Source organism: Kwoniella newhampshirensis, chromosome 4 (assembly GCF_039105145.1).
Source record: "Kwoniella newhampshirensis strain CBS 13917 chromosome 4, whole genome shotgun sequence".
Taxonomy (NCBI): Eukaryota; Fungi; Basidiomycota; class Tremellomycetes; order Tremellales; family Cryptococcaceae; genus Kwoniella; species Kwoniella newhampshirensis.
In genome coordinates this window covers 484,701-512,295 of record NC_089958.1, presented here as the reverse complement: position 1 = coordinate 512,295, position 27,595 = coordinate 484,701, and the positions used below count along the sequence as shown (strand labels likewise).

The 27,595-nt window shown below is 50.4% G+C and overlaps 8 protein-coding genes across 8 annotated transcripts; 4 read left to right on the top strand and 4 right to left on the bottom strand.

Moving 5' to 3' along the window:
* Positions 1-2,687: 2,687 nt before the first annotated feature.
* Positions 2,688-3,442, top strand: IAR55_002179 (uncharacterized protein; the record flags this gene model as incomplete). Its single annotated transcript, XM_066945296.1, has 4 exons — positions 2,688-2,823; positions 3,005-3,095; positions 3,162-3,245; positions 3,358-3,442. The coding sequence occupies 4 exons, from the start codon at positions 2,688-2,690 to the stop codon at positions 3,440-3,442; spliced, it is 396 nt and encodes a 131-aa protein (XP_066803985.1).
* Positions 3,443-3,875: 433 nt separating this feature from the next.
* Positions 3,876-5,048, bottom strand: IAR55_002178 (uncharacterized protein; the record flags this gene model as incomplete). Its single annotated transcript, XM_066945295.1, has 7 exons — positions 3,876-3,953; positions 4,041-4,142; positions 4,213-4,291; positions 4,365-4,568; positions 4,648-4,738; positions 4,808-4,972; positions 5,045-5,048. The coding sequence occupies 7 exons, from the start codon at positions 5,046-5,048 to the stop codon at positions 3,876-3,878; spliced, it is 723 nt and encodes a 240-aa protein (XP_066803984.1).
* Positions 5,049-6,187: 1,139 nt separating this feature from the next.
* IAR55_002177 (uncharacterized protein) lies at positions 6,188-8,439 on the top strand (the record flags this gene model as incomplete). Its single annotated transcript, XM_066945294.1, has 9 exons — positions 6,188-6,966; positions 7,081-7,243; positions 7,303-7,400; positions 7,456-7,524; positions 7,584-7,745; positions 7,807-7,922; positions 7,996-8,051; positions 8,112-8,158; positions 8,220-8,439. The coding sequence occupies 9 exons, from the start codon at positions 6,188-6,190 to the stop codon at positions 8,437-8,439; spliced, it is 1,710 nt and encodes a 569-aa protein (XP_066803983.1).
* A 1,535-nt stretch (positions 8,440-9,974) lies between these two features.
* IAR55_002176 (uncharacterized protein) lies at positions 9,975-14,097 on the top strand (the record flags this gene model as incomplete). The annotated part of the gene is made up of 12 exons (XM_066945293.1): positions 9,975-10,595; positions 10,659-10,777; positions 10,841-11,533; positions 11,591-11,718; positions 11,771-11,928; positions 11,983-12,024; positions 12,099-13,096; positions 13,168-13,329; positions 13,390-13,507; positions 13,577-13,685; positions 13,777-13,979; positions 14,065-14,097. The coding sequence occupies 12 exons, from the start codon at positions 9,975-9,977 to the stop codon at positions 14,095-14,097; spliced, it is 3,384 nt and encodes a 1,127-aa protein (XP_066803982.1).
* Positions 14,098-14,859: 762 nt separating this feature from the next.
* On the top strand, positions 14,860-17,803 carry IAR55_002175 (uncharacterized protein; the record flags this gene model as incomplete). The annotated part of the gene is made up of 11 exons (XM_066945292.1): positions 14,860-14,993; positions 15,323-15,465; positions 15,699-15,909; positions 15,978-16,110; positions 16,181-16,270; positions 16,320-16,368; positions 16,425-16,834; positions 16,910-17,069; positions 17,127-17,161; positions 17,221-17,298; positions 17,369-17,803. 11 exons carry the CDS (start codon positions 14,860-14,862, stop codon positions 17,801-17,803), a joined length of 1,878 nt encoding a protein of 625 aa, XP_066803981.1.
* Positions 17,804-18,242: 439 nt separating this feature from the next.
* IAR55_002174 (uncharacterized protein) lies at positions 18,243-18,916 on the bottom strand (the record flags this gene model as incomplete). Its single annotated transcript, XM_066945291.1, has 3 exons — positions 18,243-18,384; positions 18,514-18,634; positions 18,826-18,916. 3 exons carry the CDS (start codon positions 18,914-18,916, stop codon positions 18,243-18,245), a joined length of 354 nt encoding a protein of 117 aa, XP_066803980.1.
* A 1,968-nt stretch (positions 18,917-20,884) lies between these two features.
* IAR55_002173 (uncharacterized protein) lies at positions 20,885-25,080 on the bottom strand (the record flags this gene model as incomplete). Its single annotated transcript, XM_066945290.1, has 10 exons — positions 20,885-20,993; positions 21,049-21,709; positions 21,786-21,989; positions 22,083-22,107; positions 22,159-22,314; positions 22,393-22,620; positions 22,712-22,881; positions 22,945-22,987; positions 23,049-23,875; positions 23,943-25,080. 10 exons carry the CDS (start codon positions 25,078-25,080, stop codon positions 20,885-20,887), a joined length of 3,561 nt encoding a protein of 1,186 aa, XP_066803979.1.
* A 673-nt stretch (positions 25,081-25,753) lies between these two features.
* On the bottom strand, positions 25,754-26,745 carry IAR55_002172 (uncharacterized protein; the record flags this gene model as incomplete). Its single annotated transcript, XM_066945289.1, has 5 exons — positions 25,754-25,831; positions 25,892-26,001; positions 26,136-26,171; positions 26,235-26,508; positions 26,680-26,745. 5 exons carry the CDS (start codon positions 26,743-26,745, stop codon positions 25,754-25,756), a joined length of 564 nt encoding a protein of 187 aa, XP_066803978.1.
* Between the last annotated feature and the right edge of the window lie 850 nt (positions 26,746-27,595).

The following is a 27,595-nucleotide window of genomic DNA, read 5'->3' as shown; positions in this document are numbered from 1 at the left end:
TAGCGAGGATGGCGAGGAACTTGACGCGGATATCTAGAAGGGCTCGTAGCAGTTCTAGATAGACTGAGGTACCACAGTGATATCGTTGAACGATGAGCAAGCTACTAGGTATGACTTTCACTCGAGAAATCGCTAGAGAAAGACTAGAACAACGAGAACTAAGACCATGTACCTATATATCTCCACTGATCCATCCGCCAGGATGCGTAGAACATCGATCAACTTCCTCCTGTTTCTATCGTTCACCTGCAGCCCCCTTTAACTCGGTCTTCGGCGAGTATATCGAGTTGTGCTCGAAGATATCGAAGAAGTCGAAGATATCAAGAGGGTTTACGTAATAATGGCTTATTCGTGGTCGTGGCGGAATGGCCGTCATGACATCATGGCTGACATGACAGACGGCCATTCCGCCACGACCACAAATAGTACATCATTACACAAACCCTCTTGATATCTTCAACATCTTTGATATCTTCAAGCACAACTTGTGTCACGATCGTATACCAGTAAGGCCAACTCCCAACAAAGTTCCCAGGAGTTTGACAAACAATTGAACAAAACGGCATTCAATGGAGAAAGAACCGAAACGTCAGCAAACTTATCAACCCTATTCACCACATACGGTAAATACACAAATTGTTCAGCCACTCTGTCACGGGAGTACACCGACCAACGGGGATGTCCGTCATTTCAGCTTACAAGGCAAACAATGAAAAGTCTACTATCGTTGATGTGCTCCCGACTTGGAACAAGATACGCGATGTTGGTGAGACTTGGGCTAAATCGTGTTTCTAACTTGAGGGTTCTCTATCGAGAACAGCCAAGTAAATGTTGGTCGATGTATCGAGGTTATTCAAGATAATAATATTCAAAGGTACTACGGTAGGACAAAAATCTAGAATCGACGGGGAACTCCTTTCTCCTTTTACTACGTTCGTGTATATATCCTTTTCTTCGCACAAGTTCGCCAAACCTTGCATGTGTAGCGACCTTTTCGCCGGATGTAGAAAGAAACCTCGAGTGGCTGAACAATTTGTATATTTACCGTATGTGGTGAATAGGATTGATAAGCTTGTCGACGTTTCGGTTCCTTCTCCAATGAATGCTGTTTCGTTCAATTGTTTGTCAAACTCCTGGGAACTTTGTCGGAAGTTGGCCTTACTGGTATGCGATCGTGACACACTCGAGGTTTCTTTCTGCATCTGGCGAAAATGTCGCTACACATGCAAGGTTTGGCGAACTTGTGCGAAGAAAGGGATATATACATGAACGTAGTAGAAAAAGAAAGGAGTTCCCCGTCGATTCTAGATTTTTGTCCTATCATAGTACCTTTGAATATTATCATCTTGAACAACCTTGATACATCGACCAACACTTGATTGGCTGTTCTCGACAGAGAACCCTCAAGTTAGAAACACGATTTAGCCCAAGTCTCACCAACATCGCGTATCTTGTCCCAAATTGGGAGCACATCAACGATAGTAGGCTTTTCATTGTTTGCCTTGTAAGCTGAACAACGGATATCCCCGTCAGTCGGTGTAGCCCCTTGACAATGGTGTCACGATGGTCAATGTGGCCTCAGTCAATGAGCCCTATCACACAACGAGACAGTATACTATGAGGAAACGACGATAACGAGGATAACAAGGATAACGAGGATAATGAGGATAGCGAGGATGGCGAGGAACTTGACACGGATATCTAGAAGGGCTCGTAGCAGTTCTAGATAGACTGAGGTACCACAGTGATATCGTTGAACGATGAGCAAGGTACTAGGTATGACTTTCAATTGAGAAATTGCTAGAGAAAGACTAGAACAACGAGAACTAAGACCATGTATATATATATCTCCACTACTCCATCCGCCAGGATGCGTAGAACATCGATCAACTTCCTCCTGTTTCTATCATTCACCTGCAGCGCCCCTTAGCTCGGTCTTCGGCGAGTATATCGAGTTGTGCTCGAAGATATCGAAGAAGTCGAAGATATCAAGAGGGTTTACGTAATAATGGCTTATTCGGGGTCGTGGCGGAATGGCCGTCATGACACGTGTCAAGTTCCTTGTCATCCTGGCTATCCTTGTTATCCTTGTTATCCTTGTTATCATCGTTATCCTCGTTATCATCGTTTCCCCCATATCGTACTGTCCTGTTGTGTGATAGGGCTCATTGAATGAGGCCACATTGACCACCGTGACAGTTTGCATCGTTCAGTCACAAAGGTTGCAAAACTCCACAATTGTAGCTGGCCAATGCCACAAATATGCCACATCGGCGAAAAGCGACGGCCTAACATCGTCGCCCATAATCAAGCGAAGCCTGTTGTTGGCGCTGACCAGCCACCCGGCTCATGACGAGGTCTGATTTTTCACTCAACTCAAGAAAGCAGTCGCGAGTGACCGGGACCATCCATCCTGTTATCTCTCCTCGTCTTCATTCATTCTCTCTCTCTCTCCCTTTCTTTCTTTCTCTCATCATCATTCCTATCGTATCATTTGCCACCCACTTCTTGTCAAAACAATCATCATCATCCTCGAGTACAGACTTTTCACTCGTTCTCGCATCAGAATCTCTAAACGTCTTCTGTCACTCCAGCCGCGAAATCGCTCAACGTTGATCAAAGATCTACTCATTGACTCTTCGTCGTAACATCCTTCGTATCACTCCTAACACATCACAACAATCACCATGTCCTCTCCTGCTTCCACATCTTCAACGCCTACCAAGTCCTCCACGGCCCCTTCTCCCACCATCACCCCTTTGCACGATCCCAAACACCAAGCCAAGATCATCCCTCAAACAAAGCCTTTGGGCGTTGCGAACCGTGAGTGTTGTGATCAGTGAAAGCATCCACGGAGGAACGGGGAAAGTACACGAGGACAACGTATCTGCGTCCGCGACGATAGTGGACGGAGACAGCTGTCTTCCGCTGTTCTGCTCAACTCTAGATTGAATACGTCGTCAAAATGAAACAACAGCTGAAGCAAGTCGACTTGTTTACTCAGCCAATCAAGTCGTCCCTGGTCAAACAATGGGCAACACAGCTGCCGGTCTTGGTCAGAAAGCCTTGTTAGCGAAGCGATTCGCCAAAGCCAAGTGAGTGATCAGCGATTGACTCCACATCAATCAACGCAACGCAGATCTAACTCTTTCTATTCGTAGCAAACCCACTGTCTCTCCTACCGATCAGCTCCAAAGTCCTTGTACTGCCAAACTTGCAGGAGCTAAGCAACGGCACTTTGTCAAGTGAGTACGAGCTATGATCCCAGCCTCCTGGTCCTCTTGTTCCACCTCTCTCCAATGCGCTTTGTTCCTATATCGAGTGGTTCCGAGCCTTGCTGACCGTCCTCTCACATAGAGGCAAGCCCGCTTCTCTCGCTCAATCATTCACTGCACTCCGCGACTCAGCCGGTCCCGCCGCCTCTGGCAGATCAGGTCTCTAAATGAATGCCAGATAGTCAGCTACTTGGAAGTTTGCTAATTGTGTACGCTGTCCTGCATGTTTTCGGATCGATGGTCTATCAGCTAATATGATTTTCTGACAGCCTTAATGCCCTATGCCCTCTATTTTCACGACCTTCTTTTCGCCGTCTGTAATGATTTCTTGTCTACGCTTTCTGCTGCTCGACGAATAAAACGCCTCATTCACCCGTCCCGTTAGTTTCCTTTTTGCTCTAGACGACGCATGCATCCTGTACACGAGTTTCACCGAGAATTTAGTCGTCAAATCAAGTGGAATAGCGCGATACCACACGAACAATATACGCAGTCTATGTCGATTGTACCATGCTGCATGCTTTTATTCTATTGGTGTACAAGTATACCGTCTACCAGCTACACAACAGATGGCCACTGAACCGATACCTTCCAGCAATCTCAAAGAGTGTCTTTGAGGAATTTGACGATAATTTGATAAGCCTCGGCGTACGCTTCTCTCTTGACGGGGTCGTTGAGCTGCAAGATTCCAAGCACGTCAATCAGTATCTCGAACGAATCTCAATGAAGGAAGAAAGAACGGAGTGATGGAACGGTTGAACGTACATCAGCTCGAGATCCGGCGAAACCGTGGATCCTGTCTGCGAAGTGGTGGAAGACGTTCTTGCCGGGCAACTTGGCGTCAACACCCTTGTGGATCGCGTCAATCTGGGCAAACGAATCCAGGGTCAATCATAGAACGTGTTGTCGTTTCTGGCACATTGTGAGTGACACTTACGACAGCGGGATCTTCACCGGAGGTGGAGATGATCAAAGTAGGAGCATCGAAGTTGTCGGCGTCAGAGGCATCGGGGAAGCTGTACAGGAACCCATTCAGTCATTCACGTACAGGATGAGATGCTCGATATGGAATGATTTGGAAAAACCTACGTAGGGTGTACACCGATGATAGCGTCAACAGTCTTGAGACCCTCAGCGAGGGCCATGGCCTTGTAACCCCAGCAGAAACCAGCGATAGCGACCTTGGAGACGGAAGGAGTCTTGATGGCCTTGAGAGCTTCGGTGACGGCAGGAGACTGGGTAGCGGCTTTACCGGGGAACTTTGAGAAGTAAACGGCTCGGCTCTCCTCGCCTCTGGATGCATGTACACGGACGTTATCAGCGTACGTTCAACCTATGCGACTGGACAAACGAGAGGGATGTGATCACATACCCTGGTTGGAACATGGCCATCGTGGGGTGGTCACCCTTGAGAAAGTCGGGCATGGTCACTCGATAACCTTGAGAGGCGATGAGATCGGCACCTACGAAGTATTGACGAGGTGATCATCAGTGTGAGGTAAGCCAGATAAGAGAATATCAATCGGACTGACCCTGGAGGATTTGAGGACCGAAACCGAAGATGTCGTAGAGGAAGAGAAGTGAGGTCTTGGCATCCTCAGGGCCTGTGACATAGGTCTTGAGACCGTTGAGCTCGGTCCAAGAGCCCTTGGGGGTGTACTCGGCGGTCACGGGGGGAATGGAAGAGCAGCAGGAAGCTACGAAAGAACGACTGTTCAGCCTACGAATTGAAGGATTGGAGATGGTTCTGTTCAAAAATTGTAACGTACACATTTTAGTGATTGTTGATGTCTGGACAAACAGCGAAATGCAAACGAAATGTCAAGAATCTGATGGAAAAGATGAAATCACCGCAATCGTCGTCAGCTATTTATACCTCGCTAATAACGAACACCACACATCGGCAACGGATAAAACGTGATGAATCAGATCTCGGTTCCGTCACTCCGCGGGTTTGGAGGGATAGTAAAACACTGGCCAAAGCCGAGCTCACCTCAGATCCGAGGATGTCAATGAGTGATGGTTCAAGGATGCAACAGAGATCTTTCCATACGCGACTTTGTGAATTTTATGTATACACGGTTGACCACCTCCACACCCAATTCGTCTTGTTCGTTCCGGAGCTGACCAATACACCTCCCTCCACCCAGCATACCCTCGACCAATGTACCGCTCTGTAAGCGACGTGCGGAAGTGGACTGTGCAGCATCCATTGCAACTCTGACACATGCATGCATCCTATCTACAGCCACCCAGAAAGATCGTCTGTTTCTCGATGCTATCTTGTGTGGTGGCATGCTCGTTGTGTTGCTGTAACCGGGTGACGCCGAGGTCTAGACACTTTTGGCAGAACCCTGAGATCCAACATGTGCAGTGAAAAGAAGTGTCCCCACGACCCGACTCGGTCACAGCCCACCAGGAATGAGCAACTTTGCCGAGGTCAAGTTATGTTCTCTACCGAGAACGGCATCAAATACGAAATTGTGGAAGGAGCGGCGACCTCCGAAGTGTTGATCGCTGAGATGAAGCAGCAGATCATTTTGGGCCGAGGACGACAATGGGGGGTGTTTCGATTCCAGTATGGTTGGAAACACGACGCGGTCGGTCTCGCTATCCAGTAATTGTATTCATGACCGATGTTCTCGACTTGAAACACAAGGCGTATCACTATATAATATGTTAGCTGGTGTTGTCCCTTCTGGTCAGAGGAAATCTCCAGTCTACTCAAGACATTTGAAACCAGATCACAGAACTCTACCACCGACCTCGCTCGATTTAGCGTGAAGGAAAACAAGACGGGTGACCAGAGGATAGAGAGATCGTGAATCTCTTCTTCACCTCCAATACGAACAATCGAAGAAGAGTCATACGAGTTCGACTCTTGACTCTCTGTGATCGATAAGCATCGCACAATGTCGTCGGTCATCAGTCAACAATCAATCGGTGGCGAAAAGCCCCTGGACTCGATAAGCGCCCACAACGAGGATCAGAGAATCTCTGGCTCCCGTCCCTCCACTCCACCCACCATGGCTTCGGAGCATCTTGGAATGAAGGAAGAGACCCGTTCTTCCACGGAGGCGCTGAACTCAGCCCCTCCTGACGATGCGACGACTACTGCTGTCGCCAAGCGTCCGTACTCATCCTTCTCTGCAAAGTACAAGCTGTTGATCGTTGGGATCGGTTCGATTGCCGCCGTCTTCTCCCCGATCTCCTCCAACATTTTCGTTCCAGCGATCCCTACTCTAGCGCAAGCTTTCCACAAAAGCGAATCGGACATCTCGCAAGCGGTCACCGTCTATCTCGTCTTTCAAGCGGTCACTCCTTCGTTCTTCGGATCCATGTCCGATTCATTTGGTCGTCGACCACTCTACATTGGCACGCTGATCATCTACGTCGGAGCGAATATCGGCTTGGCACTAATGCCAACCAGTGCTTATTGGTTATTGATCGTGTTGAGAGCATTGCAAGCTACCGGTGGTTCAGCGGTCATCAGTATAGGATTTGGCTGTTTGACGGACGTCGCCGAACCGAGAGAAAGGGGGAGATATGCCGCTTACTTTCAGCTTGGAGCAATGGCTGGTCCGGCTTTTGGTCCCTTGCTGGGTGGTATCCTCACTCAAGGATTGGGCTGGAGAAGTATATTCTGGTTCCTGACGATTGGTACGGGAGTCATCCTTGTCCCCTTGATTCTGTGAGTAGATTTTAACGAAGAGTTGGAGTTCGGTGAACGCGATGTATCTACCGAATTATACTGTTTCAATCTCCTTTGCCCAAGCTGTCGCTGATATCACTTTTCAAACGTCAGGTTTCTTCCGGAGACACTGCGTTCGCTGGTTGGAGACGGGTCAATTCCGCCTCCCGCCTTCAATGCTTCTCCCCTCCAGTTAATGCGACGCAGGAAAATGGAGAAAGCTTTGTCGGAAAAAGGAGAAGTCGGAGAGGAAATCGAACGACCACCCAGGAAGCCGGTGAGTAGTTCTCACCACTTTCAAGACGAAGACTGCTTATCAATATACGAAACAACCAGTACGAGCCTCTCTCAGCTCTAACTGTTCTATTCATACCTGAAATCCTCCTCGTCTTCCTATGGGCTTCCCTTGTATATCTCGAGTTCTACGCTACTCTGTGAGTAACCATTCCCAGAGAATAATCGGACTTGAAGTTGACCCAAGATGAGCAGGACGGTCTTCTCGACGGCCTTGAAGGACACGTACAAGCTCTCCGAAATCAAAATTGGATTGTGCTATCTGTAAGTCTTACCCTCTTCACATGCACACTAATCTGACGCTTCTCTCCCATCCTGATCAGACCTTCTGGTGTTGGAACGATCCTGGCCGCCCTTATCAATGGTCGGCAGATTGATTACATGTATCGTAAAGAAGAACGACGGGTCGGTGGGGGCTTCCGGGAGAAGCCGGACGAGTTCAACATTGAGTGGGCGAGACTGAGCTGTTTGATTCCCTTCACTCTGTGAGTTACTCCCCCCAGCATCTTATCTCATCGTGGTCGAGACTGCCCTAATGCTCGACAGTCTGTTCCTTATATCGGCCACCGCACAAGGATGGTGTCTTGAGGCCAAAGCGCCCTTGGCAGCAACTCTGGTGGTCAACTTTTTCGTTGGTTTGGGCTCAGGAACTCTGGGAACGGGTGAGTTGAGCATCCTCCGTGACCTTTCCAGACGGTCTATGCCTGAGTGGTGGATGCTTATGTTCTCAATCAGTGACTGTGTACGGACAAGACTTGGTGGTCGGAAAGGGAGGCGCAGTCTCGGCTTCGGTACGTACATCGCTGATTTCGGATCAAACCCGTGCAAGTTCTGACTCGAAACGAACGCAGTTTAACCTCACTCGATGTATCTTTGGAGCTATCGGTACCGCGGTCGTGTGAGTTGATGAGTCGGTCTGTGGTGATCTCATTGTTTGAATATTGACCTTCGGTCCCTAGTCAAACAATGTATAAAAATCTGCACGCAGGGTGGACGTTCGTCCTCTGGACGGGACTCGTTATCGTCTTCATCCCATTGCCCGCGCTTGTGGTCAAGTATGGTAGAGGGTGGAGACAAGCAAGGACAGCAAGAGAGCAGAGAAAGGCCAAAGCGAAGGCGGAGAGAGAAGTCGAGAAGGGGTTGCAGAAAGAGTCCGCGGGAGAAGGTGTGAGATCGTAGAAGGTATTTCAAGGCTTCACAGCGCATTCACGGTGTCAAAACCAATTTCGTATGTACATAAATGACCCATGGACAATCAGTCAGTGAGAAAACTGTGAGATAACAAAGTCCTTCGCCTTGAGTAACCAGCAGAACGACCACGAGGAAGCCTTTCATGGAATTGTAATGGTTGCTGAGAACAGAAGAAGATAGGAGCAATCAGGTCAGTAAGATGAAACCAGGATCGTCGCTCAGGGTCGTATAAGGATCAATACTGAAGGACTCCAACGGGGGCCCGTCGTCTGTTTGATGGTCGCAAGGTGCCTCTATCTTGATCCAAGTATAGTCCCAGGCATTCCAAAACGGACTTGAGAGGCGACCAAGGCAATCAAATCCCCCCTTGTTCACTTTTACTTCCACTTGATAGAAGCAGTCACCGTCGCTCGTTGACTGTTCCCTGACCAGAACGTCATGATCTCGTTATCTGATGGAGTAGATATGACCAGCGCCATAACGACTAGGACGGCCTCTACGCGACGTCAAGATCCATCTATCCTGCCCCTCTCTGGTTGTCACGACGGATGATCTGCCCACACTCACCCTCATCCTACATGGTTGCTCATCACTCGAGATTGAGTGTTCGGCACAGGTATTGATCCGTGTGTGGCTTTTCCTTTCTTCCTTTAGAATCACTCATCACGTAACCACACGAATGGATCGCAATCTGGAACAACCAACCGTACCTCCAACTGCCACTTGGGATTGGAGGAACAGGGTTAGAAAAGGGGATTTGGACAGCTGCGAAACATCACTAGTCGGTGTGTGTGTGAGTGTTTGTGGGTGTGCGTGCGGGTGACGTTGCGAGGTAAGGGTCGTACCTTAAGAATCGACCCTTTTTTCCCGTGGGGGAGTTTTATCTCACCTTGAACCCTCTGGTTAATTCCCACTCCTCCTCGTCCCTCTCCCCGCCAAAGCATATATACAAACGTACGACATCTTGGGCTGAACCTGTATGGTGCGATAGGTTCTCCCAAGAAACACCCATCATTCTACATGGTACGGTAACGTTTCTCTCGAAGAAAGAAGGAGGACTCACGTCATCTCACATCGCTACGAACTCCCTCTCGTTACTACCATTTCAACTTCCCCCCACCCGCTGTGCCCCGCGCTCTTCTTACCCTATCATCCCGCCTCTTTCACCTCTGCTTACTCCTCACCGGTCTCGCTCGCATCCTCGTCTGTTTCAATAGCCGCAACAGTCATCCAAACCAAGCAACCGAATATCTTTGCCTCATTGGGTCGTTTCTGTTTCGATATCGGAGACAGCAACTCAGTACCGAACCAACATTCCAAATCCCTCGCGAGTGACAAACCGATTTCCCTTCTAGGGTAATCTGACCTCATCCTCTCAGTCGATCAATCACGACGAAACCCCCCCACCCTCACTGTACGACTGTACGAAACACTCTACCCTAGCAGTTCTGACACACCAGTCGCTTTCTCGTTGTGTATACACAAATCATCGATATATCACACGACCCGTCGATCCATCCAATATGTCCCTGGTCCTCCCCTTCCCTCAACCGCCCCCCTCCTCACCTCACTACCCGCTGTCTTCCCGTTCTACCACCCCTCGTCCAACCACACCGTTGTCCGCTCCTCCGACTCCCGTGAATCCCACTCATCTCCTCCCCGCGGCGATGGAGAGGGCTCGTAGTTCCGAAGGAATCATACCGACCCTCGCGACAGTGTCTGTAGCGGAGCTTGGCAGTCCGCCAAGAGAGAGCAGGAGTAGGGATGTCAAACAGACTTTGCTGAAGGGTGAATGGGAACATATGGAACGACAGCATCAGCCGCGCCAGCTACACCAGGGCAAGCTAGAACAACAGCGACGTTCAGAGGAGGAGAAGATGGACATCGATCAAATGGATGGAGATGAAGATGGTGAAATGTGGGTAGAAGAAGCTGGTCTGAGTGGGGGACAGTTGCAAGAAGTAGGAGGAGAGGAAAGTGTACCTTTGGGAGAACCGCTCAGTCAATCGGACCAGCAGGTCAAAGTACATCTGCCAACAGCGCCAGAAGAAGGGAGACCGTTCGTGTGGGGCATGCCGAAGTGGGGGCGAGAACCGGAGAGGAAGGAAGTCAGAAAGGGTGTGAGGCTCGTAGGCATGGAGGAGGTGAGTGCGACGAGCATGCTTCTGACTCAATACTTGATATTGATCGATTTCACGGTTCTGAAGTTACCCGGTCTGGTTGAAAGACACTCCATGATTGATACCCCCAGCTCGGTTCTGTTTCCCTGGCTTCATGGGATCAGTGACGACGGTCAAAAGGGTCGAGACATGGCAGCTTTCTTCGGGTAAGTTGGCAGTATCTGACTCTAAGCGGACAATGCAAAAGCTAATTGGTATCAATCGAGTAGCTACGGTCCTCCCTTTGAACCTCCTCCTTATCGTGGCCTCTCAGTGATGTTTTGTCCGCCTCATCCGCTAGATGACAATTCTCGACCTCACCCTCAAAGAAACGATACCGATCGAACTGCCCAACAGCCCACCTTTCAGATGCATCCACCACGCGAAAGATCAGAGACCATGTCCACCTCTTCCGAGTCGTACCGTTCCACAGGAACAACAGAAGGGACTTCTCCCTCTCTCGGAGAACTCTCACCACCGCCTTTTGGCGCAAAACTTGGATCGGATATGGAAGAATCCGCGGAAGACGAGGCGGACGTGGCGATGCATCCGTGCGACTCGAAACGTGTCTCCTTGACAGCCGCTGCGAAAGGGGTGGCCGAGGAACATCACCCCTTGCCATGTGGTAATCTTGATGCTGCGGCAGAAGAGACATCAGATTCCGAGTCAGATGTAGAGGATCTTGATTCGGAGGATCAACGTCCAAGCTGTATCCTCTTCAACGCTCTTCATGTTCACGACGTCTTCGATCTGCCCAAACATCGGAATGACAAACGACCAGCAAGATTCAGACCAGCAAGATTACCGCATCAGATCAACTTGAGAAACCTGAATATCCAGCAAATCAAATACGCCAGTGTGTCAGATGTTGTCCTATACTCGAAACACGGTGCGGGAAATGGGGTCTTGGAAGTCGCAGAACAGTGAGTGGACTGCCCTACCGCAACGAGAGGACGTGCTGACCTTGACCGACCTCTCAGGGTGGCGAAGGCTCAACAAGAATTATGGGAATCGCGCATGGAGGAATTCTACAAGCACATGCAAGATTCTCGAACTCCCGGCGAAGGATCAACTGAACCAGTACGGTACGGTGTTTGGGTAGTCCTAGGTCAGTCACGATCGGCCGTTGCTACCTGCCGTTGCTGATACCGTCATGGCAGAGCCATTCTGGAAGCTTGAGAGATCCTGTCCTCATCTGGTGAATATCGACTCCAGAGGCGCTGGCTCGCTCCATTCCATACACACCGATCTTTTCGAACGAGAGGCGCGGGAGAGTCGAGCGATGACGAGGGGTTCTGAAGTGGTCGAAGGCTTCTGGGTAGGTCACACCGTTGGTCCATCCCATAGCGGCGATTCATCAACAAATCAACAGGTTGGCAACGATTGCGACGTTCCAGGGGTAGCAGACGATGGAGTAGGCTCCTCCATGACCTTTGACTTATGCTTGAAGGTGGGTCATTGTGCAGATGAATCATGCTGACGACTTAGGCATCGGAATGTGCGGAAATGCCTACGAGCGAGGGTCTTGCCGCAGCCCATCGCAAACTGCATGAGCTTGATCGGAAGAGACAAAGTTCCGAAGACAGAACCTCTTCTTGGATCGCCTCCCCTGCTACTATCGCACTTCGGAATCTTCTTTCCCCATCACCCTCCAGCCCTAACATGCTAGCTAGCGACGTTCCCTCCAAGCGCACTGCTTCTCCTTCTCCCGACCAACGCAATCTGCGACCTAGGTCGAATGCCGTCAACGGTCTTATTGCAGAGGCCGATCACGTGGCTTTGGAATGTGCCGGTTCATGTCGAACAATTACCGGACAAACACGAAATCTTTCACACATGACCGACAAAGTGATTGAGCTGGTGTATTTCTTGCGCAAGATCGTCGAAGGCAGGGATACCTTGGGCAAGAAACGCCGAGTACTTGTTCACTGCCAAGATGGATACACCGAAAGCAGCATCATCGTCTTAGCTTACATCATGTCTTCACTGTCAATTTCGCTTCCCGAAGCTTTCTTACACTTGCAGCTGGTTGCCAAGAGGTCATTTTTCCTCTATCCCTCCGACAAACCATTGCTGCGCAGAATCGATTCCCGGCTGACCGCCGATCGCCGATCGAGGGCAATAAAGCTGGTCAATGCGACCAACGCTACTCCACCATCTACGGCCACTTCCGCTGCCCCTAGTCGGAGCGGTTCCGGAGAAGAAGGACGATCTGCTTTGTCGTGGAGATCATGGGGAATGAACTTTGGTGCCGGGAAGTCGAAGGACAAGGACGAGTCTCCATCCTTGACAGTGCATGCCATAGCAAAGGGTAACAAGGAGAACAAAGAGAAAGGAAAATCCACGATTGAAGTCGCGAAGGAAATGTTGGTGGAGCAGGAGAGTGGAGGAAGTGAAGCGCAAACTCTGGCAAAAATCTGGTTCGAAGACAAGCGATTCGATGGATTCCCATCGAGGATCTTACCATTCTTGTACCTCGGAAACCTGTAAGTGCACACCTCCTGTCCTTCGACCGAGGTTTTGGGACACGATTGATGACAAGCAATTGCGACTGTAGTGAACACGCGGGAAACGCAGCGATGTTACATGCATTACGCATCACTCACGTTGTTAGTGTGGGGGAGAGCTTGATCAATATCCCTTCCGATATGGATCCCACGTACGGACCTGTAGGAGGGAACACACTCGCTGCAGAGGCGCGAGCCGGGCGGATCAGCGTGTAAGTACAGAAGAGCATCTGTTTGAAGAGTCGGTTCAATACTGACGTGTCATGAAAAAGGCTCGATCTTACGGATGTGAGAGATGACGGGAATGATCCTCTTCGACCTGTCATTGCGAGGGCTTGTGCATGGATTGAGGCGGCCCGAAGAGAAGGAGGAGTGGTGCTTGTGCATTGCGTGGGTCATTTTGCCGACTGTTGTCAGGGACGAGGTGCAACTCAGCTAACCAAGTCTGAACGGGTTTAGCGTGTCGGCGTCAGTCGAAGTGCCAGTATCGTCATTGCGTACATGATGCAATTCGAGAAGATGGGTTTGATGGACGCATACATGATCTGTCGAGCGCGACGTCTGAACGGTGAGCTTACTGACAACATGACTCTTGCACCTATGCCTTCTCCTCGAAGCGAGCCAAGACAAGTACTGATCTAAGCAAACTCGGGCTGCAGTACTCATTCAACCCAATCTTCGATTTTTCCATGAATTGTTCGGGTGGGAAGTCGAGCTTGCTCGGCAGGAAGAAGAATTGGGCAAGAAACGACGCGAAGAGGCGGAGCGGAATGGAGTTCGAGATCCTGAAGCTCTTCGTCTGGCTATGGAGGGAGACAAGCGACGGATCATGTATTCGTGGCCCAGTTTCTGTAGGGATCTAGTGAGTACAGCGAGCTACCTGGCTTCAGCCTTGTCATATCAATACTTGACACGGGGAGCGGCTGACGGGGAATTTCATCAAACAGCATTGCTTGAACAGGAGATTCCTGTGCAACTGAGCGGATGGGCGCCGTATGTTCTTGGAAAAAGGCGGGTAGTAGTCGGAAAGCCAATCGTTGGCCTTGTAGAACTTGATCGGAAGGGAAGGAATATCGGATATCCCACCTCTGTCAGGTTGCCTAGGCGAGGAATCGCACTGTTGACAGTATATACTTGTTGCTTCTCATCACGACTGTATTTGTATCGAAGAAACAAAGATCGCATTGTGTTGTCGGGATATAGGGATGTAAGTTGTAAACGATGTCTGTCCGTTGATGCTTTCGCTTTTCATGACATGACTGACATGTGATGGATTCACCGATATCACATGTCATGGAAATATGATCGAGAGAGAGGGCGACACCCACCCCCGCTCCCCCCAGATGATGATGTCTGACACACAAGGGAAAACGCCACTGTTTGTTGTTGCTGTTGTCGCCAAAGTGGTTTCACTCGGCGTGACGGGATCATAACGTTATTTTGATACAGGATCATCTGGTCAAAGTTACTGTTTGTGTGCATACCTTGGCGTTCTTTCATCCATTCATCCATATAAAGACAGGATCGCATCGCATCGCATCGCATCGCATCGCATTATCAGTAGACTGTGGAATAGCATTGATCCAGTGAAATCATTGACCATAACGCCATACCGTCATATCTCACCTTCCAACGACTCGGATTTGGACTAAAAATCACTGTCAACCGATCGTGATACCGTTTCGGCTCCTCGGATCAAGCAGCTGCGCAGTCGTACTTCGATCGAAACACGATCGCGGAAAATGGACATGGAGATGGGAACGACCGTTGCTCGCACAGGACGGGACGTTGAAAATGGGAACAACGGATCGAAGGAGAGGGAAGGGAAGGGGAGGAAGGTTCCGAACTGGAGGAGATGGAAGAGTCTGTTCTTGAGGTCAGTCCCTTCGTCCGTTCTCTGTCGTCGTCGAGGGATGGGCTTTTCTTCGCTTGACTTGAGGGGCTATGATTGTCGACCGAAATTGGACTGCTGGTGACATGGACTACTTTCATGTGATCCGTGTCCGGGAAGAGGACACGATGTCTGCTATCCCTCCTCGGAGCTGTCTGTTGAAACTCTTCAACCACTTGACCTCGTTCACATCTATTACCTTTCCCCGATTTGACTATTGTACCTCCTCTGCGCTTGAAACTAGTACACTATCAAAGGCAGACCAAGTCGCGTATCTTCCGACGACGGCTGACTAACCTACTTCTGCAACACAGACATCTCCATTTCGTCGGACCGGGTCTGGTGTCGAGCGTAGCGTATATCGATCCGGGGAATTGGGCGACCGATCTTGAAGCTGGATCGAACTATGGATACAAGCTGTTGTTCGTGGTCCTCTTAGCAGGTCTGGCTGCTGTCGGTGAGTCTTACTCGATTTCTTCTGATCAGCCCTAAATGGTTGCCCATATGGTAGTCTCAGCGCATCACTGGCTGTCACCTATGAATCCACCGTTTCCTCATTTTCGACCTATGTCCTCCGTCACCACTCTCATACTTGACCCCTTCACATTGTGACAATCCTTCATGCAGAATTCGTCATCCTCCTTCTTCTCTTGACCTGAGAATCGTGCTGATCATTCACCCCCACGCCAGTACTACAGCTTCTCTCGGTCCGACTCGGAGCTGTCACCTCCACTTCCCTTCCGACCCAAACTCGTCTCCTCTTCGTCCGACTCCAAGCCAAGTATCCGAAATATCGCGTTCCGCTCAAGATCTGCCTGTGGTTTCTGTACATCCTTGCAGAGGTGGCGATCATCGGTACCGATCTGGCGGAATTGTTAGGTAGTGCAATTGCCTTGCATCTGTAAGTGTATCTCCTCTACTTCTCCGACATTGACCTGGAAACTATGCACTAACGCAACCTGAACTCAGGTTGTTCCCGAAACTACCGATCTTTGCGGGTGTCTTGATCACCGCGGCGGATGTGATGATCGTTCTTGTTTTCTTCCGATCGAATTCTGGCAGACAAGGGATGCTTCTGTTCGAGATCGTCATCGTAGCTTTGGTGAGTCGGCTCATGTGGCTTCCTCTTCGATCTCTCATGCTATATCGTGCTGATCGAGTCCGGTCTCTAGGTCCTCGCGGTTTTTATCAGTTTCATGATCCTGCTCAAGTTGACCAGTCCTGTTTGGAAAGACGTTTTCTTTGGATTTGTACCTTCGGCTGTAAGTCACTGACGTGTCACGTCAGGATGATTGCTTACAGGTCGACCAGACACTTGTCAAACCGGGAGCTCTTTACGTCGGAGTCGGTATCATCGGAGGTAAGTCGTGGTAATGGCTGGGATACAGCAGGTTAGCTCACTAGTTCTATCATCAGCCACTGTGATGCCTCACGCGCTCTTCCTCGGCTCGTCACTCGCTTCCGTAGACCGACTGGACACGCTTCCGATCCCTCCAGCTCCTGAACGAAAGCGACGCTCTGTCGCCATGCCCTCTCTCAACCTCAACCCGTTCCGCAGACGAACGTTACACCGTCGTCAGGCGTCGACACAGGAGAATGACGAAGAAGTCCTTGCGAATCCCCTTTCATCTGTGGTCTCGACAAGCTCAAGGGCAAGGGTGCTGATGGAGGCACCAGAGACACCTAGTAAAGACATTCCCATGGAGCTGGATGCAGGTATGACCAAGGAAGAAAGAGCGTTTGCCATGGAGCAGAGGAAGTATGAAGATGAAGTGAGGAGGTTCGATAGGATTGCCTGGGTCAATGTGCATCTGCTGCATTCCACAGTGAGTACTGGTGCATCATGAAGACCATTGTTCGCCTACGAGGTCCCGATGTTCAGACGCTGACAAGACCGCTAGATCGATACCACTCTATCATTACTTGGTTTCGCTTTGACGATCAATTCTTCCATTCTCACTCTCGCTGGAGCGGCATTCTTCTACAACGATTCGGGAGCAGATACGAGCAATGCGGACCTATTTGGCGCGTACGATCTAATAAAATCCTACATTGGCCGTGGTAGGTGCAGAGGATATAGCAACTCATGCCGAAGAAGCTGACTCAATCTGGGCATAGGTGCTGCAATCATTTTCGCTCTGGCACTACTATGTGTGAGTCTGTGTTCACCGCCTAGTATCATTCGGACGATAGCTGATCCTTCGTGTTATAGGCGGGACAAAGTGCATCAATCACAGCGACTTTGGCTGGTCAGATTGTTTCGGAGGGTTTTATCAATTGGAAGACCTCGGTGGGTGATGCAGTCTCGCTGCGGACACACAAACAAGAATGTGAGACTGATTGGCTTTTGTCTACCCTAGCCTCTCGTCCGTCGACTCGTTACTCGCCTAATTGGTGTCATCCCCGCAGCCGTCGTTGCCTCAGCGGTCGGTCCTAGTGGTCTCAACACGATGCTTGTCGCGTCTCAAGTGTTGCTCTCCATCGTTCTTCCAACCGTCATCTTCCCTCTGGTATACCTATGCTCGCAAGAGGACATTATGACAGTTCAAGGACCTGAGATCGAGACGGAGTCGGAAGGTATAGAACTCTCCTCCCTGGAATCAACTACGGTAGCAGAACGAGCCGTTATCAGCAGAGAAGAAAGCGAGATCGAACCTATTGAGACGGTGAATCCTAGAAGGAGCCAGTCCTACGCTTCCGCAAAGTGGGTCACGGCGCTGGGATACGCTTTGTTCTCAGTAGTTGTGCTGGCCAACGGGTATGTGATTGTGGAGCTGGGCTTAGGGAACGATTAAGATGGACACTGTGGATGTGTGTTTGGGACAGAGGTTCGAATATGCCCCATTCATCACAGGTGGTATGTTGTATATTATACGGTGAGGAAGGAAAAGGACATTGTGTGAAAATTCATACAGCAGCATTTAGTCACATCAAATAATCAGTGTCATAAATCTGCAAGGTTGCGGTGAGCCTCTCGGTAGGATTGCCTTTGTAACTTTCAACTTGCAAGAATGAAGTGGACGCTTGCTGCGTCCAGTCTTCCCGTCTCAATGGCCGTAGAACAGCAGATCGTTCCAAGTACGATATGTGATGATCAACATGCATAGAAAAAGAAAATATGGTACTATGGCTACATGGTTGTTTCGTCAAAAGCGAGAAATACAAATACAGATCAATTTTACGAGCCGTCACGCCTCAGTCATGGGTGAGTCGCAGCAAAGAAGACCAGACCACTCAATGGATGGCGGGAACGGAACCGATATCATGACCGATATCGCTGTTAGTCGATTGACGGATTTCGTGGTTCTCGTCGGTTTCGGAATGATCGTCAGTGGACGAAGAGGTGGAGTTGGTGGAAGAGACGGATGATCGACGTCTGATTCGATTCGACAAAGAAAAAGAAAAGCAGATATGAAGGTCAGCATCGTGGATTGCTCTCCTCTGATCTGATCTAAACAAGACTGTGGTTGGACCAATGAGTGGACGGGACGGACGCGGCACTCACTCGATGTCCTGTCGAGCAGACTCCCACATGACCTGAGTCCAACGGAAGATCCCCTGGGAATACTTGCGTTTTTTCTCCTTGACGACTTCGGGAGAGGTAGAGGTGGCGGATGTGTTGCTGTCTGCAGAAGTGAAGAGAGGGGTCAGCATCGTGATCAGAACAGCGGGAAGGGAGAAACGCAAGAGGGAGAGGGAGAGCAAGAGCAAGAGCAAGACTATGACGGTGCGAAGCCACTACCAGTGACCTGACGCACGCACAGCATTTTCATTCGAAGCAAGGTGGAGAATGAGAGTAGAGATGGCGCCCACTCACAGGTCATCTCGTCGTCCAAGTCCTTGGGAAGAGAGAGAGGGGACGTGCTGTATGTTCGAGGCTCGTCCGTGGAGCAAGTGCTGGAAGTCATCCTGTTTGTGAGCTGTGGAGCGGATGAGTCTGTGTGCGGTCGTCTTCGTCTCGCAAGTTCGCTGAATGAATGGTCGCGCTGAAGTGACGGCCGGTGTCGGGCAGTGGCTGTCCGTCTGTAGTGGAAGTGGTCGGGTGCGGTAGTATGTATGTGCGAGTCGTGTATGTTCAAAGTCGAATTTTGTGAGTGGGAGAGCTTGACTACCACTGTTGAGAAAGGTGGTGGTTCATATAATATAGTTTCAGACAACCGCCTTGCAGTTCAATCAATCAATCAATCAATCAATCAATCTGTCAATCTGTCTCCACAGGAAGAAGAAAAGGAACCAATTGACTTGCACCCCCAAGATGTCTCATCACGCTCGCCTTCTCCCTCTTCCTCTTCCCCCCCCCCACTCCACCCACTCGCGTCACGAGCATGACCATCCATCCTAATCCCCCTGATCAATTGTGCGACACCTTCTTCCCTCCCAGACAGGAACGCCATTTTTCTCGCAAAAGGGGACAAGTTATACATCCGAACTTGCTGGAAAAGCGGAATGAAATGACCTCATCTGACGTCGTGGTTGCTTTTCTTTTCGTCCGGATGTCCGAACGAGGTTTGGTTTTTCCCTCGTCCCCTTTCCCTTTCATCTTTAGCGAGTTTTGGAATTGCGTTTCAAGTGAAACGCTACTCCTCCTCCTCCTTTTCCTCCTCTCTCTTCAGCCCTGCTTCTCGCCTTGCCACCAAAGTTGGGGGGTTTGGATTTACGCAAGCCCGTTCTAAAACCCCCGTGTTCCAATCCCTGATCCCATATGATTGATACAGACACAGACACAGACACAGGCACCCTAGATGGGTCTTGTCTTAACTTGGCTAAACCAGGCAGCGCGGTGGGGCAGGAGTATTACGACAATGCCACATGACATGAGTCGTACATGTCATGACGACGATCAGCTTGTATGACGCCCTGAGATGTGAATGAACGTAGCTAGCGGGGAGATAGATGCGTCAATTGCGGTAAACTTCGAATGATACTTTCACAGACATGGGCATGGAGTGTGTAGCTAGCTGGTCTTCGCCTTCGGATGTGATACCAGTAGTATGAACATCTGTTGACATCCGCGGTCCCGCTCAATTGCAGCTGTGTTGAGATACTGATACGGGTACTTCCCGGCGTTGGTCTTTCAGCCATATCGTCCGTGATGAAAAAAAAAAAAACGGGCGGAACCCACAGGAGCAATTGTGACGAGGACAATCGAGATCCTGCTCCACACGTTTCCTCCTTCCTTCGTTAGGTCATGCTCCAACAGAAGATCATCTATTTTTTCTCTTGGTTCCATGTACCTTACTCCTACAAAACGAGACTAGGTCGTCGCCCCCCTCTTTCTCCCGAAAGTGGGTAAATCAACCAACCCCCGATCCCGAATCCTTTGGTATGAAGATCCCCTTTTATTGGTCTGTTGAAACGCGAAACGAAAATCCAAACCCCCTTCGCTCCACACCGCTAAAAACATCCGGTGACGTGACCTTTGAGCCTGAGACCCTGAGTCGGGTGACATATGCGCGCAGTAAATGATCGACAAGTGGCGTCGCGGCATGCTCAGTGTTCAGTGGCAGATGTGCCGACAGAGAGTTTAGGTCTTTAGTCCTGCATATTCTGGACCATGAGACCGGGGCCTCTCCCTTGATCGTACGGCGTACCCCTAATAAGACCAGAAGTTGTGGAGAGTGTGCAGGATGATCGAATGCAAATTGTAGAGTGCTTGTCGTACGGTATTGTGGTCTCGGTGCAGATCATACCAAGCCGAGTCGGTCTTCCAGAAAAGCATCAACCAAGCTCCCAAAGCTGCATAATAATCAAAGTATACAACATATCAAATCCTGGTTCACCCGGAGACTACATATACCAATCAGATCATGCTATACAACTTCAATTTCCAGACTAGTATGCCTTATTTGCTGTGCCGTCGATTGACCATCGCTCCTTTACCCGGAACTATGCTCCATATCCATGGGCAAGGGCGCTTGATCCGTGAAGATACTTCCATAATCGAACGATCCCTCTTCCATCAAGCTCAGGATTGTAGCAGCGGACCTGGTGGTCAGACCTCGGTCAGCTCGTGCACTCGTCCATGAGAACAGAGACTTACAATCCACCACTAGCTCCACCTGCTCTCAAACCATCCGAGACATTATCCATCCCCTCACTGGCTAAGCTTTCCCCTCCAAATCCACCGTTCAATCCGTAATCGAAACTGATGTGAGGGGCGTGACCAAGATCACCCCCGTCCGTGGTGGTCCCATAGTGACCGCCGTTTGAACTACCAGAGCCGTTGAGCATGACGTTTCCGTTGCCTAGCTCGGCGTTCGGGGTGAGCGTCTCGAGCCGATCATATGGTGCCGATGCTTCGCCCAATGTTGACAAGTATCCCTGACCATTTGTGTGCGATGCATGACTGACGTGATTAGCGGAGCTGGTAGTCATCGTTGGCGCCGTCGTGCTGGAAGTGGTATGCCCCGTACCGCTCTCCATCCCTGAGCCATCGAAGTACGCACTCGTGTTGAACAAAGCATCCAAATCATTCGGAATAAGACCGGATAGATCGTTCGTGGGAGCCGCCAACCCATTTATTGCGGCCCCATTCAGTACGGCGGAGACATCGAAATTCATCATGGTTCCAGGCGACTCGTCGGAGCTCTGTCCTGCGCAAGCAAGAGGGGAGACACGTTTTCGCACCGGTCGCAGCCAAGCAGGAGACGGCCGACCTGTTCCATCCGGGACACGAGGGGAGTCGACAGGGATGTTGCAGACTGAGAGCGAAGGAGGCAATTTATTAGCTCGCCTGGGACATGAAAGTTGCACTTCACCGATTCCGATGCTACTCACTTCGACAGAACTCATCAATGATATCCGCTGATCTCAATCCGCACAGATAACGTCCACTGAACCTTCTCAGCAGACCTACGCAGGACCTTAGTCCTTCTATCGAAGGGGCTATGATAGGTCTGAAATCGGCATTGCGACAGTTGAGGATTACCGCCACGAGTGTTCGTCCTGCTTGGGCAAGTTGGTGGATCACGTGGACGCCATCTGCGCAACGACAGCAGAACAGCTGTCAGCTTGCCAATCATTGCAACTGCGTGGGCTGTTCTGCCAGAGCGAAAATTCGGAAGCAAAGCTCACAGTAAGTCATCATACCACGTTGACTCTGTTGCTAAAGTCAGCGAGATCTCAAAAGAGGCAGCAGGAGGTGGCTCACAATATGCACGTGATCCGCGATGATAGTCAGGGCGCACTGCATTGCTTTTCTACAAAGATCTAGATGTCGAGCTCGTTCTTCTGCGGTTGAGGCTGGCATCGCAACGAAGCCGGAGAATCGATGTCGGTATATGATCATCTTGACGAGGTGTTCGAGCTGCATTAGAAGACACGATGTCAGCCCGGCCACCACGCGAAGGCCAAAGCCAAAATATCGTGTGAGCAGATGACTCACACAATGCAGTCTTTCGGCCTGGGTGATACGAATGGGATCTCTGGAGTTCGCGGTATCAGAATCGTAGTGCCAATACTTTGGCAGTATCCTCGTCCACTCTTCAAGTAATGCCTCTTCATCGCGTAACGATTCGTTCTGTGGTGGGCGGCGGGAAATGGTAGCAGCCGCTTTAGCCAAAAAGGGAGAAGTTGGGAAGGAGGATGGTTGCGTTGCAGAGTCGATTACACCCTTCAGAATAAATCAAGAGTTAGCGACGTGATCAGATTACCTGGGTTGAAGTACAAGTCATGGACATCGGATTCCCGGTGCAAGGACTCACCTCGAGCACCACATGTAATCTGATGGTGGCGACGAAAGCCCCCATTCGACTTTGCGAGTCCATCGGGTCGTCTTTGATCCCTTCGGGCGTAAGGTTCTCGTCATCCACGATAAGTGGTTCCGTCACGTCACAATCTCTGAGGTGAATGATAGGTGGTCGGCCAAAGAGGGCTGTGACAACAGAGATGTCAGCGGTGAAGTATGGGACTGCTTGAAATGGCCCCAAAAACTCACCTGCTGATTGTTTGTCCCATGAATAGATTGACCAAAAAGTACGCTAGAGATACGGGAGTCGGCCGTCGGTTCTCCTGTCCAAGCACCAAAAAGAGACAACTTACCTTCCTCGTCTCTTTCTCTACCGCATCGAAATGATCGTACCCATCAACACTCCTGTGCAAACCTCCATCCAGACACAAAGTTATACTTTCCGCTTGCAATGCGAACGCCTTGCTCAGATTACCCAGTCCAAAGGCGTAGATCGCTGCCAAAAACGCCGCTTGGATCGAATACAGCGTCGGTCTATCTGCTGAAGGGAGATCTCGTAATCTTTTGAACAGTTCAAAGTACTGTTTCCCCGCAGTCGAGGGGTCAGAGGGGTTGGCTCTTACACGTGGATCATCCACATGTCTCGAAGACAAGGTACAGACCGCCACAATGAAACAAGTGAATCCTGGTTCTCCCCATTGCTGAGGATTGGCGTAATCTGCTAAGAAAGAAGGGACATGGAGGAAAGGCCAGAGTAGGTGAGAGGTCGAGAGGTAACATCGAACGAGAGTGTCCATGAGGTCTGGTGGAATCACCCCTGTGATCACTTTCCAGCTCGCTTCGGGATTGAGTGTTTGGTGAGGTCGCGGTGTCCGATCTGGGAAAAACCGTTCTTTTCGCTTTGAACGCTCAGGACTACTTCCCGCTCGACCTGCCGCGCTCAGACTCGAAGAGCGGTTCTTCGAAGCGATAGAGGCCGCTCGGACGGCTGCAGAAGTGGAAGCGGAACTGACCCGACGAGGTACGGATGATAGTCCAGCAGGCGAGTTGGAAACGGCAGATTCAGTAGAGGGCGAAGTGAATGTCTCTGCCTGATTGACACTGTCCTCGCCTTCGTTCTCGTCTTTTCGGACGTTGGCGGCGGTAAGAAGGTCAAGGAGAGGAAAGCCGGATGTCGCACCTGTGCAATGCGCGTCATTAGCCAGTTGCATGGGTATCAGTCTACGAGGTATCGCATCGGCACTCACCCTGCCATTTGGCTTGACCGATCTCATCCTCGTAGAAAAAGCTCATTCCCTCCATTCTCTTTGCGAGCTCGTTCATACCTTCCTCCTCTCTCTTCTTCGTACCACCTATTGATGCCAGACCTCCTAACCATTCACTGAGTCCTCCGGCCGTCCCGGACGTCACTGTCCCAGTCCAATCCGGTGCAAGAGTACTGCTCTGTCCGAGACTCGTTCCATATGCGTTCAATCCGTTTGTCGGTGGTAAACCCCAACCCATGTCCGCACCCAGACCTGTCCCCAGAGAACCTAGCGCTGCACTTCCGCCCGCGAGAGCTTCAACAGCGACCCCGACACCATCGCCACCACCTCCTCCCACCTTGATCCCTACCCCTGTGCCGCTTCCTAATCTCGCATCGAGGGTCGAAAGAAAAGCGTTATGCACGTTCGGTGGAACATCACGTAACATACTTTCTAAAGCTGCCAATCGTGCTTCTAGATTCTGTTGACTTTCGCCAGAGCTTCCAGCTGCTGCAGCCAACGAAGCGAAAGTGGTCCTCGTGGGTGAATGTGGTCGTTTTACCCCACCACCAGTACTCGCCGTTTTCTCTGTCGTTGATATCGAGTTCGCCGCGGCACTTTTCGGCTTGGCCGTCCTTCTCGAAGGCGTTTCAAAAGTACACGTGCTGTTGGATTGTTGACATGGCGTACAGGGGTGTTGAGTGTCGCAACGGATCTTGCGTCGTCGACATCGGTCACATGCGTGAGCGAGACGTAATCGCGGTCTCTTGGCAGAATCTCCAGATCCACCATCAAGATCGAATGCACCCCCATATGACGATGGATCCACGTTCATGCTGTCGTTCCCGATCCCGATATTGCTGGTGGTGGAATCCTTTCGAGTCATCCCAGAGGGAGGCTGAGGATCATGGTCATCCTGAGAATCGGAGTCGACGGCGATGGTAGGCTCGGGGACAGCGGCAGGAGTGATCTGTGAGCTGGTAGTGAGATCTGAAGGTGGTGCATTCCCGCTAGCCCCAGAATTGACAACGGTTGTGTTCCTTGGCGAGGAAGCGGTGTTGGTATCGACGATCGGTTTGGTCTCTTCTGTCGATGGACCGGTTGATGACCTGAATGAAGGTTGAAGTAAAGCCGGATCCATCTTGTCGGATTCGGATTCGAGTTGTTATCGTGTGAATGTCATCCGATCAAAAGGTAATACGATGAAAATCTTTGTGGTTGTATACAGACGAGGCTATCGAGAGTGACTGAGCGGAGACTGTAAATTGATTGGCAGATGGACCAGTTGCTCGTGTGATAGTTGTTGATGATCCAATTGACAACCAAATGATGATGCTGACGAGAGACAGAGAAGAGGGCAAGTAGTTTGTTTCCTCGCTTTGGCCGTTTTCGGGTCCACGTCCGCTATTCAACCGATAAATTCAACAGGGACCGTTCTTGTTGTTGCGGTGATTCCCGCTTGCAACTGGTACAATCATTGGGTAACACTGTACGCATGCCTATGCACCTATTAGGCCTGCAAATCACCTAGGGGGAACACCTCACCGGCCCGGTCTGACTAATCTCTCAGAGTGGATCATGGACAAGGGTGCGATGATCAAGTTGGCATGCATATGCAGCATGCAAACATGGCTTGACATCTACGACGTTGCATGATGTGGAACTTGTGCTATTCGGCTCCTCCAACCCCTTGGTCATCCGCCTACTTGGCACCGCTAGGATTATATAAGGGTGTTGATTGTACAAATATATCTACAACGAGATGACGACGACCAGCCGTGTCCAGCACGGACAGGACTCTGAGCTACACCAGCCTAAACCCATCCATAAAGCACATTCTCCCGATACGTCACGTCGTCCTCTCCTTGTTCAGTTGTGAGGATCGTCCGGATCTGGAACAAGTGTTCGTGTCAGCTCGCAATATGCGAACAAAACAGCATGCAAGGGCTTACCTCTTCAGGCGGGTTGAGACCCCATTTCTTGGCTCGTTCCCATCGCTGAAGACGAGTGACGCCGACACATGGACCATATTTTGATGTCATGTCGAAGACTCGGAGGATGTCTTTGGGGAGAAGGAGGCCAGACACAAATATAGGAGAGGTTCACATCCGGGACGATTACGGAAGAGAGTAGAAGCAGGATATCATCTCATCAGCAGGTGGCCTGAACGTATGACGAAGGACGCAAACCACTCACGATGGACATTGTTATGCGTATCAGGTCCAGCATGTACTGTAAATCGAGAAATTGATCAGTTACGTCTTCTCATCTGCTCTTTGGGAAACTTTCACTCACTGGGCTTCATCCCTCCCATCGCTTCATTCGCCTCCTTCATCAACCCCTTCCACTCTTTGCTCTTCACATCAAGCTGTCTTCTCTTTCCCGTATCGACGACATCCCGATTACCGACTTCTTCCACCTCGATTTCGGGCGACGCTTCAATCTCCACTTCCGGTATGGATGGTGTCGTCTCGAGTGCTGGTCGGGATCGTTTCCCGGCTGTGGTGGTGGGTTTGGATTTATCGCTAGTGAAGGAGGGTTTGCGTTGAGATTGGAAGGAAAGGATCGGCTATAAGGGATGAACCGTGGATCAGCAGGTGTTGAGTAGCAGCAGTGCATCACCAGATCAAGGTATGGGTGTGACAAGTAGCGGAAAAGTGGGCTGAAGTGCAAGAGAATGAGCAGGAGGAAGAAAAGCAAGAGGACTACGGGACCGTGAGGAAGTGAGGACCGCACGTACCTGTTGTAGTCCCGCCGCTCTCTTGGATCTCGCACCTCCGCTCGACGTAGCTTTCTTCGCAGGCATGATGGGTAAGGAAGACTGTTGAGTTGTTTGAGGAGAGATTACAGGTGACGGAGGATGAGTTGTGTATGAAGTCCAGGATAGATGTGTTGGAGATGTTGTATCGAGTAGAAAAGACAATCAATCTGAAATGTAATGTTCCAATCCTAGATCGTCGTTCCGAGAGGTGAGAGCGTCATCGGACAAGATTCTTTCCGGAAATGGTAATTCAAAAGATGGCGACATTGACAATTCAGGGTTCGAGATGAGAACGTGGATTTTGTGGATTTGTGGATTTGTCACTACGCGTCGGGCGGGGGTCATGGAAAGAACGATTGGTAGATCGATATCTCACCCTGCCAGGATATGGGGATTGAACGAGTGATTCCCCTTATCGCATGCAGCAGAAAGTAGCGCACAAGCAGTGGGAGAGGCAGAATCGACGCTCTTCCCGTAGACATCGCAACACAATTTCATCACTACAGGCCACTATGATCTCGATCGCGATCGCACTCGTCGCGCCATCACCCGCACTAACCTCACAAAGGGGCTCCCGGAAGATTATAAGCCATCCGATCATAGATCGCCCTTTCTTCGTCTGACAACTTGTCCCGGAACGCTGTCCTCTATCAGGATGTGACAAGATAACCAGACATCAGTATCCCGACTCCCGAAGTGGAATAACATGACGAACGCTCACCTCTGCGGTCGACATCATACCCGCATTTGCGTTTCGCTGAGTCTGGGGTCTGGATAGTGTCGTGGGATCTGCTGGACTGCTGATGGTGCCATGGTCGGACGTGTCGGTGTGGAGTGTCTGATTTGGGGAAACGCGAAGAGTTCATCATCAGCACCAACTACTGGGAATGACACG